Genomic DNA, 11,039 nt, shown 5'->3' with positions numbered 1-11,039 from the left:
CTGCAAGTTGGAGAAAATACTGATATTGTCAGATTTTTAACCCCTAAATAGGTTACAGAGGAGTCAGCTCAGCTTCGTATTACACTTCTTGAATGATCTGTTAGTTTCTGAAAGTGTGGGAAAGGGAGAAATAAACCTTATAAGCACCTCCTTGTTCCCTTCGTAGAACTGTCATATGAATATATGAATAATAAAGAAAATGGTTTATTTGGGAATAGCACAGGTTCATAAAACTTCTCAGAAGAGAAACCTCTTTCTAGAGCCACAGTTCCCCATAGAAAAGGTTTTCCAAATGTCCTCTGGAGGACCCCACTGAAGACAAAGAACCTTGTAGAAAAAGTTTGAGCTACCACAGGATGTGCTGATAGACACTATTTTAGACATCTTTAAATGAGGATTTGATACAGACCTGGAGTATCGATCTATCTGTTGCTGTTAGCTATTATGACTAAATAGATGCTCCATATTCAAAGATAGTATACCCCTGAATGCATTGTGGGATGCTATTGTCTTCAGACATTACTTGTCAGCTTCTTGGAATCATGTCACTGGCCGTGGTCAGAAACAATATGTTGACCTAAATGGACCCTTGGACTGATCCAGGGACATATGGAACAAGATGGTAGCTCAAAAATGTGGGTCCCAGGTCATGAAGAACTTTAAAGGTCATAACCAGCACGTTGAACTGAACTTGGATACAGACTGGCAGCCAATGTAGTTGTTTCAAAATGAGAACGTATGTTCTCGGTGGCTAGTCTCTGACATCACTTCCTCTTTGCTTCAAGCATGAACATCTCTGACTGGAATTTAGGGGCAATCTTGCTTTAATGGAAGCCTCACCTCTTCTCAATGATGCCTGCTTGTGCTAGGACGTCAAGGAGTTCTACTAAACTTCTCTTGACTTATGTTTCTTGCTAGGCTTAGGAACGATTCAATGGATGAAAAGTTAATTGATAGGGGTGCCCTGGCAAGCTGTTTACTTTTGTGTCTATTTATTGCAATATCCTTGTTTGTCCATCAGCTTTATTGGTATGTATATACTTGACCCAGCCTCTTTTTCCATCTAATAATCCTTCCCAGTTTTAGACTTGCCTTTATTGAAGTCACAGACGGTTGATCTTTCAAGGTTGGTGCTGCTTACTTTTGCTGGCAGCAGATCTCCAGGGTCTCAGATAAAGGTCTTTCACGTCAATTATTACCTGAGCCTTTTAATTGAAGATTTTAGGGATTGAACCTGGAACCTTCGGCATGCAAAGCAGGTGCGCTGCCGCTAAGCCCCAACCCATCTTGCTTTATCTTGTAAAAAGAAAAAAGTAGGTGTTTTTTGTAAGTTTTTTTTTGTAGCATCTTCCATTAGGACTATCTTTCAGCCTTCAAAACAGGTAGTCCCTTGGATCAATGTGCTTCCCTGAGAAACAGCCACAGTGGTGAAGCTAGAAGTTAAAAAGAAATAGAGAGGGAATGAAGGCTACAGAGCAGGTACCAGAACGTCACATGGGAGATGGGGACTGAAGACTGTGACTGGCTTGCCAGATCTCATCCTCTTCTAAAAGTATCCTTGCTGGCCAAGGATATAAAAATTAGCAGCAAAATTCCTTTTATCTTGAATGCTATGAGGTTGAGGGTATGAAGCAGAGTTTGTGTGTGGGCCCGAGTTCAGGTGTAAGTATGGTGGTGCGGTTAACACAGCGTATTACTTTCGTTCCTGCCTTTTAATTATATATTGTTGAGGAATTCGTGTTGACAAAAATGCACGTGAAGCAAAACAATGGCAGAATTTGTGGTATCTATATCTGAGCTTAATTTCTAAAGAGGGAGGTGCCAAGGTTGAAGTTTGTGTAGAAGTTGGAATAGTCCCCCTCTCCCCTAATCTCAAGCATTTTGGGGGGTGGTAGCATTACCCATTAATGTGGGGGAAGCTCTTTGCATGCATGGAGAGCCACTGTCTTCTATAGTATTACTTCACATTCCCAGGGGGAGTCTAGCATTGAAAAGAGTTGCCAGAACTAAGCCCTGCTGAGCCTTGATTCATGTGTAGGTTGTGGTAAGGGTAAGAGATGGAAGCAAAGTCATTTGTGTGTGTTCACAATCGGTTTAATCTTGTGTTGCCTGGGTGAGAGCTGAAGCAAGGTACTGTGGTCTTGTGTGGTGCGGCCTGTAAAACGGAAATGGGCTTTTGGTCTTTGTGCCTCCTGTGTACGTGTGTGTGTGGTGGTGGGGGGATTGTCTTTGAAGGGTATTTTGTTGCTCCAACGTTTTGTCCCATTATTATCCTTTGTGAACTTCACAAACTCAGGGCATTTTGTTGGTCCTTCTTTTTGCCCCTTTATTATGGCTTTGTGAACTTCACAAACTCAGGGCATTTTGTTGGTCCTTCTTTTTGCCCCTTTATTATGGCTTTGTGAACTTCACAAACTCAGGGCATTTTGTTGGTCCTGCTGTTTGTCCCTTTATTATGCTTTGTGAACTTCATAAACTCAGCGCCCATCCGCTTAAATCGCTGGCTGCCTACTTGGAAGCCAAGGCTGACTGAAAACAATGGTTGCCAGGGCCTGAAACAGCCCTGACAATAGGCTGTGTGGCAATAGCAGAGCGGTTCAAGTGTGCGGTTTTCTCGAAAAGGACCCTTTGTGTGTGTGTGAGAGAGATGGCTAGTAGTCATCGTTTCAACTCCCCATTGTCTGTGACTCTGTGACAGGGGCTGTTGAGCTGTGTGTGGGGGCGAGAGGAGGACGCTGCCTTCAGCCCTCGGGGTGTGAGGCAGCCTGTGTGAGGGCAGGATTGTTCTTTTCGCCGGGGCGAGGGGAGCGTGTGACGGGGCGCTGTGTGGGCTGCGGGAGGCCGTCTGCGTCGGCCGCTTTCTGAGCGGAACATGTTGGACCGAACCGGTCCAGCCGGCGTGACTCCCGCCCCCTCTCCCTGCCCCTGCGCCGACTCCTGCCCCCTCGCCTGCCTCTTCCCCGCCCTTCCCAGCCTGCGCTCTTGCAGGCGACCGCCAGGGCCGAGCGAAGCGCAGCAGGCGGAGCCGGGGGCGGGCGGAGGCGGCGGCTGCTGGGGGACGAGCCCGGCCCTGGGAGGCGATATAAAAACGTCGCGCCTTCCCCGCCGCGCCGCAACGTAGCCGGATCCGGTCGCGGCAGCCTCCGTCCCTTCTCCCGCGCTCTCCGTCGAGCTGTGCGCTCTGCCCGGTCTATGGTGCTGCCCGGAGCCCCCGGCATCGTCATGTCGCGCTCGGAGGAGGTGCACCGGATCACGGAGAATGTCTACAAGGTGAGAGCCGGCTCCTGCGGCGGGGGATCGGGGGGGGATCGGGGGGGGGGGGGCATTGCGCCAACTGCCTTTGGAGCCGCGCCAGTCTTCGGGGCTATGGATTGCTGTGAATTGTTGCATCGCGGCGCATCTTTCCATTGCAGCCCCTGGCGTGCTCGCCCGCCTTGGGTGCCTGGCTGAGTGGCAGTCACCTGTTGCAAGATTTTCCCGAGCTTTTCTTTGCAGGCTCTCACTTCGCACTGGCGCTGCTTCCATCGAACGGGTCGGCTTTCCCGTTCTGGATCAGGGCTTTGAAAAAGATGTTGTTTTGCCTGCTTTGGACGGGGGGGGGGGATCTTTCCAACCCCCTGCCTTTTCTCCCCGGATGCGTCTCTTCTTGGCTGCTGCTGGTTCGCAGACTGTCCAGTGCAGAGCTCGTCTTCCTTGCCCTGGGCGGGGAGCGGATCCTCTCCTTGATTATGGCTTTCCGACGAGGTTGTACTGGGAAGGCTTGTTGGAAAATTATGATTAATAGGGGCGAGAGAGAGAGAGAGGCTGGTAGGTCCTTGGCGAGGCGTGTGTGCATAAGTATATGTATGGCTGTGTCTCGGAGAGAGGCATAAATAGAGGAGTCGTTAGCTAAATACGTTAGGAAGTAATTATTCATTCTCCTCTTTTCAGAAAGAGCTTGCTTTTTTTTTTTAATATTCGGTTTCTTTCAAAGGGATCCCAATTGGTAGGTTGCGTTTTAGCTTGAGGGTTCTCTTGAGTTGTTGATATGGGTTAAATTCCTCGGAAGCAGTAATTTACTGCTGTCTTTGTCAAACACTATCATGCAACTTCGTTTTAAAATAATTATTAGGTTTCATTTGCCCCCCTTTCGCTGTCTACCACTGTTGCCCCCCCTCTCTTTTCTTAGTTTCTAAATAAGAGAAACAAGTTGGTTTTCTTCTAAAATGGGTGTAAGGATATGTCTTATGTAAGAGCTGACAGGTGACTGTGTGTGTAGGAGTACCCTTTTTTTTTAAAAAAAATAGAACTTTCCCTCTTGTACTTAAAATGAAAAGCGTCCTCATATATTTGATTCTTAAAAAATGTTGTCTGAGAACCAGTTTCTGGGAAGGGTAATTTGGAAGTGTGTTTAATAGAGAGTTGATGGTTGGAGAGGAAACCAAGATTCCCCCCCCCCCCCACAGGTGTGGTTGGATCTTCATCCCGTTTTCTTTAATGGCTCGGCAGTTCTTCAATGCTGTTAATTTCAGACCGAACCATCAAAGTTCTAGGACTGTAAATGCTGAATGCTTCTGAAATTAGTCTTAAATTGTGCAGCTGTTTATAGTTGCCCTAGTATGTATTATTCGTAGAGGTTCTATTGTCTTAATTCTAAATGTTTGCGTACTATTTAAACTATTCTACAGGTAGATCAAGTCAGAGCTTTGTTGTGGTATGTTGGATGAAGGCAGAGGGTACATATATGGCATACTTCTTATACTGAGATCTGTTGGTTCATATGCTATCTTTGAATGAAATGCCAAGATAAAGGATTAAGAAACACTCCACTTAAAGGAGCTGTGTGTTAAAGAGGCGTCATGGTGTTTTCAGACAATGTGACATTAAAAAAAAAGCCCAAGTTAAGCTGTGCATTCTTGGTGAATTAATTATCACATCTGATTCTATGGTATTCTGTGGCATTAAAATGCACTTGTGCCTTGATAAACACAGTAGTCGGCAGATTACCCTGAGGCAGTTGTTCCAATTTTGTTTTCCCAAAGTATAACTGCATTGTGGTATGTGCTTTTTAAAACAGGGCCGAGTACAATCACTTATTAAGTGCCTGATCCCCCAGAGCCGCACACTTCATGTAAATAGGTCTGTACTTATCCACCACCTGCACATATGTCGGATGCAGGAATTATAGCCTGATGTATGAATTATAGCCTGGGTGCACAGATGGTACTGTCTGTTTGGGAGACAAGGAGACACAAAATCCCAGAGCTATCATACCTAGAAGAGCAAGTCCACCTCCTGTCTTGTGAGTCTATATCTTGTGGAATAGGAACTGTTGGAATCTCCCCCTGTTGGAATCTTCAATCCCAAACAGTTCTCAAGGACAATACAACATTTTTTTGCATTTATATAAAGAGCAAATGTTGCTTTTTTAAAGACTGAAATTGACCCGTATTGGTTCCACGTTTGCAGTGAGAGTAGCTTAATGAGGGCCAGCTTTAGAATATTTTGAAGTACTCTTGGCCGTTGCCTTCAAGTAGTCAGTTTCTGCAAAAAGTGTTATTGTTAAGCCAGTAATTAGTTCCATGGCTGTGGCTCTGTTGAGTTTTTTTAGTGTTGGCAAATCTTTTGAAAAGGCTCCTCTATCCACCTTTGCGTTTGACAGCTATCATGAAATATTCTTCCGCCATGAGAATGTGGGTAAATGACATAGTTGTACTTCACTGAACTCTGTGAACAACTCTTAATAAAATCTTGCTAACTAAAGAACGTAGTGCAAGCTGTCATGCATTAAACTAGAGCCAGTTACACTATTGTCTGGGGTCAGTCTCCGTTCCTCTCTTTAAATGATTACAACATTAAATTATTTGTGAAAAGCACGAAGTGCCTCAGTTATTAGGCTCGCATTATTTAACCCTGCATGATCTAAAAGCTACCTCTTTCTTTCAGTTTTGTGATTTTCTTAGCCATTCAGAGTTTTCTTAAATTAATAACAAGTTTCTTGGTGTGTTTAAATATATTTTTGCTAGGAATCCAAAGAACCCAAAAGGTTGCTTAAAACTGCCCTGGATTTGGGGTGAGGTGGGGTAGTCACCGCCCATACTGCATAGCAAGTTGCTTTGAAATGGAAACGTTTCAAAAACACTAAACAGGCCTCCCTGGGACCAGGGACCAGTAACAGCTGTTTATCACTGGATCGAAGTGTCCTCCGGGGCTCATATGGGGAGAGGCGGTCCTGTAGATACGCCGGTCCCAGTCCGCATAGGGCTTTATAGGTTAGTACCAAAACCTTGAGTCTGATCCGGTACTCCACCGGTAACCAATGCAGCTGGCGCAGTACCGGTGTTATATGTGCAGTGCACATTTTACTTACAAGTAGATGCACATTTAGAATCGCACCAGTATGAAACGGCCCTATATGAAGCACTGGGCTTCACGATTCGGCGCAAGTATCCTAGTGCAATCTTTAGCCGTACTGTGAGTCCAGATCCTGAGTTGAATCTATCGCTGGTGCTGCACCAATGCTTATTGTTTCTGTGCAGGACTTGCAAAGAGATGTTACATGTTTCTGTTGGGGCTAGCAGTGTCTCTCTGTTCTCTTCTAGGGATGCTTTCTTGTCCTTGGAGCCAGAAACAGCGGCACAGTTGCATGTCACTGATCCCCTTGTAATAGGTGGATGTATTTGGCCTATGAGGCCGAGAGGGGATATCTTTGTCTCCCTTGCCAAGTACAAGGTATTGTGCTTGCTCCTAAATGTAATATTAGGCTGCCATAATCCAAATGTCTTCAAGGTGGAAAAGCAAGTTCCTTTCTTTAATTACAGGGAGGGGGGAATGAGCCGGAATACTCGCTGTAGTCCTCAAAATTCTGCTGCTAGCACGAATGCCAGAAATCTTCATCCTCATTCTGTGATTAAGGCTGGCAACCAAACTAACCCAATATTCAGTTTTCTCCAGCATAGTTCAGGAAGTGAATCAAGTCAGTCTTCTGTTCCTGCCCTGGTTACAGTGGTTGAACCTGATTGCTTACCAAATTAGCAAAGCTGTGGTCCGTATTTGCTTGTGCGTCTCAATGGGTAGAGTTTGGCTTGGGCATAAGAGACCCAAGGCCATTTCCACACACGTTGAATAATGCACTTTCAATGCACTTTAGCAATCCTTTGGAAGTGGATTTTTTGTTTCACACACAAAACCCCAGTTCCAAATGATCACTAAAGAGCATTGAAAGTGCATTATGCAACGTGTGTGGAAGCAGCCCGAGTTGTAAAATCTAGTTTCATCTTAGGCAAACTGAAATGTTTTTAGTTTGGATTTTTAGGGGAAAAATTGAGGCTAAACACAGTTCTCTCCCTTCCTTGTTTAGGTGAGCATGCAGACAAAGGGCTCCATATATTTTGAATGAATTATAGGGCTGGTGTGGGGGGAGTAGCCCCCTGTTTGGTTTGATTGCTCAAATGCTATTTTAATTGAATGAAATAGTTGTGGAGATTTGCTGTCCTGGGTAGTTATGACTTAAAAGTATTAGTGAAATTTGTAGATGATAGCATGATGCATAGTAGAAGGTAAGAAGAGTGGAGGTAGATAAATAGATCTACCATATAGGTCAATAATTCATTCTAAAGTCCTTGTGAACACATTCACGGACCTTCTCAATGTGTTCCATTATATTGTCGAAGGATTTCACGGCCGGAGAACGATGGTTGTTGTGGATTTTCCGGGCTGTATAGCCGTGGTCTTGGCATTGTAGTTCCTGACGTTTCGCCAGCAGCTGTGACTGGCATCTTCAGAGGTGTAGCACCAAAAGACAGAGATCTCTGTGACACTGTGACACTGAGAGATCTCTGTCTTTTGGTGCTACACCTCTGAAGGTGCCAGTCACAGCTGCTGGCGAAACATCAGGAACTACAATGCCAAGACCACGGCTATACAGCCCGGAAAATCCACAACAACCAATGTGTTCCATTGTTTGTGCTCTCTTACAAACGGTTTCCTCTTGGCTGCCTTTCATAGGCAATCAGTTTTCAAAAGAATTTCATCGTAAGTTACTTCGAGGGATACGGAATGTATCGTTGCTGTTAATAATATGTAACATTTATAAACCACATGCAAGTTTTCAAAGCTATTCCTCATATATGTAGTCCTTACAACAACCCTGTAAGGTAAGTCAATATTATTATCCCTTCTGTTGCAGATGGGGTAGATCAGGACAGCTGAGTCTGAATTTATGACTGAGATGAGATCTGAAGTATTGACCCTGGAGCTCTAGCAGCCGCTGTATTTCGCCAGTGGGATTTTGATGTAATACTGTGTGGCATAACAACAAATAATCTTGTGGCACCTTAAAGAATAATTCATTATATAAAACAAATTATTATTTTTATTTGCAATAGCTGCCCCCTCCCTACCCTTCTGCTGTTTGATAGTGTTTTTTTTCTTCAAGTTGCCTGCTGACTAATTAAAGGGGGGTTTGAATTTATGTGGTAATAAAAATTCCGAAGGTGCCACATGACTCTTAGTTTTGGCTACAGTGGATGAACACAGCTGTCTCACTGGAATCGCTGCCTGGTGTTTATTTATTTACTTTATTTACTTTCTCCCCACTGGGGACCCAAGGTGGTTTAGATTGTCTCCTCGCCTCCATTTTATCCTCTCAACAGCCCTGCGAGGTAGGTTAGGCTGAGAGTATGTCACTGTCTCTACGTCACCCGGTAAGCTTTCGTGGCAGAGTGGGGATTTGAACCTCGTACTCCTAGATCCTAGTCCGACAATATAACCACGACACAACAGTGTCTCTCTGGAATTGCTGCATGATATAGGAGCGCTACCCTAGCTTATTCCTTGGTGGTTCATGTGGCTGGTGATTAGCAGAATCAGTGCAAACTTAGCTGGCTGTCCAGGAGGAGAATATGGAAACTCCGTGAAATATGGTATCTTTATCCTGCCCTCTGAATGGTTTGATCAGAGTTCTGTGCCAAACACAAGGGGAAACTCCTATGGACACTTTGTGGCCAGAAGGGTTTGATTTTTTTAAAAAAAGTCTGATAAGCTAATACTGAAGAAGCACTTTTTTGTTCTCTTAATGGGGGACATGTTTACGTTTAATCAAACCCAGCACTCATGCAGCTGCTTCTTTCACAGACATGCTTAAATCCCAGGGCATAAAACACATTTGTAATTGTGTGGCAGACTCCTTTACTGGCAGTCTGAATGTTCTCTTGTCGAAAGGTTGTGTTAATAAGTGAGCTGGGCCAAGGTAGGTGACTAAGAATGGTGAGAGATTAAGCTAAGCAACCAGGAAGAGGAACGTGGCTGAAAAAGTAAACTGGATTCACCAGCCATCCAAAATAACACAAGGCCTCCAAGGACCATCATAGTTGGATGATAGTTGTTGGGAAGCCATGTATTAATGACATGTTTGCAGCCAAGGTAGCAATTTCTCCAGGAGAGGGAGCTGTTGTGAACTTGCCTGACTTTGTCACGTGATGGACTGGTATTACTTACCTAGGCAGGTGCAAACTTCTAATGCCTGCTTGCCTTTTACCCAAGACTTCTTGGAGAGATTTTGGTTTGGAGATGGGAGAGGAAAATTGTCTAAGATTTTTTCACCCCAAGAAATAGTGGCAAATATGGAGAAGGCTTGCCATATTGTCTTATCATATGGAAGGTCGGGTTAGAAAGTGTGTCTGTAGCACTTTTTCATTATACAAAGCTTCTTCCACGCAGTTAAGTATTCAGTTGTTTTTGCTTGTCTGAATCTGCTGGTGTCTTAAGAATGCTTTATCATTAAGACTAATAGACCAGTACCATTTGACAATGGCTAGTATTGGTTGTTACAGAATGCATGTTTTCCTCTACCTGTTAATTCTCAGCTCCCTGCAGACTATCTGATAGGAATATCAGTCTTTTTATTATTTAGCAAATAATAATAAGCAAAAGACAGGTCCAAGCCTCCAGTAGAATACATTTAAGCTTAGATTGGGCGGGGGTGGGGTGGGGAAGGTAATAAGAGATGGATGTGAGCAAATGCAGTTACACACACATGCACACACACACACACTGGCTTACTGAAATGCAAACTAAGGATCCAAGCCAAAATCTTCACAAAAAAGAGACTGAAGGGAAGTTTGATGCATCCATTCATCATCTTGCTTCTTGTGTTCATATTAGCATCGTGTCAGATCTGTAAATTGTATGTCTTGAAATGGTTGTTGGCAGGGCTTTTTTTCTTGGAAAAGAGGTGGTGGAACCTAGTGCGTTGCCCTTGCATGGTGCGGAGGGTGATCTAAACTCCCCTCTGTCTGGAGATCAGGGGGCGGGGCCACCAGCCATGTGACCATTTTCAAGAGGTTCCGGAACTCCATTCCACCGCGTTCCAGCTGAAAAAAAGCCCTGGTTGTTGGACTCCCCTCCTTCCACTACCTCCAGTGGTGCAACACTGAAATGTTTGTTTTGGGTTTATTATCTCAAAGCTTCCAATTTCTTGCTTCTGGTGCAACTTGTCTTTTGAAACAGATGTCAACAAAAGCTATGTAGTAATGTGGGTTAATGCTTTTGGTAGCTAAACAGTATCCATTAGGAAGGCCAAAACTCTAGTCTTGGGTCATTTCACACCTCAGTTTTATCTAATGTCAGTGGGATGAAGGAAGATGATGGTGTCATATCTTGTGTCTAATCCGAGATTTCTTCGGGAAGACTGCAAAAGGAAAATAAAGGAACTGGGAAAAATCTTACTTTTACTTCAAAGCCAAGAATAAGTTACCAGCCATGTAAGGTTATCCCTAAAGCGGACTACGTAAAAAACACCTTTCCATTGTTTCATGATGTTCTCCAAGGAAGGAATCAAGAGTTTGGCTCCATGGCAACCTGATATCCACCCCCATCCTCTGATTTTGTAAAGGCAAGTAAAACCCATATATTGTCCCAATATTACGCCATCTGGTGTGTTAAAAGATTAAATATATAGAGATTCGTTTATTTCCAGCATTTCAACTGTTCTTTTAAAAACATTGATTGAAATATGTTTAATTTTAAACTGTGTTGCTTTGACATTCAAGTGATTTTAC

General features: G+C 44.1%; 1 protein-coding gene across 3 annotated transcripts in view; it reads left to right on the top strand.

Moving 5' to 3' along the window:
- Positions 1 to 3,126: 3,126 nt before the first annotated feature.
- The window catches only part of BAIAP2 (BAR/IMD domain containing adaptor protein 2), a 183,950-nt gene continuing 176,037 nt past the window's right edge, over positions 3,127 to 11,039 (top strand). For all 3 annotated transcript variants that reach the window (XM_054975927.1, XM_054975929.1, XM_054975928.1), the window contains exon 1: positions 3,127 to 3,270. In XM_054975927.1, coding sequence (XP_054831902.1) covers positions 3,193 to 3,270 — 78 coding nt within the window. In that variant the 5' untranslated portion in view covers positions 3,127 to 3,192. The remainder of the gene's footprint in view (positions 3,271 to 11,039) is intronic.

Source organism: Eublepharis macularius, chromosome 4 (genome assembly GCF_028583425.1).
Source record: "Eublepharis macularius isolate TG4126 chromosome 4, MPM_Emac_v1.0, whole genome shotgun sequence".
NCBI lineage: Eukaryota > Metazoa > Chordata > Lepidosauria > Squamata > Eublepharidae > Eublepharis > Eublepharis macularius.
This window is presented reverse-complemented; position numbering and strand designations above follow the sequence as displayed.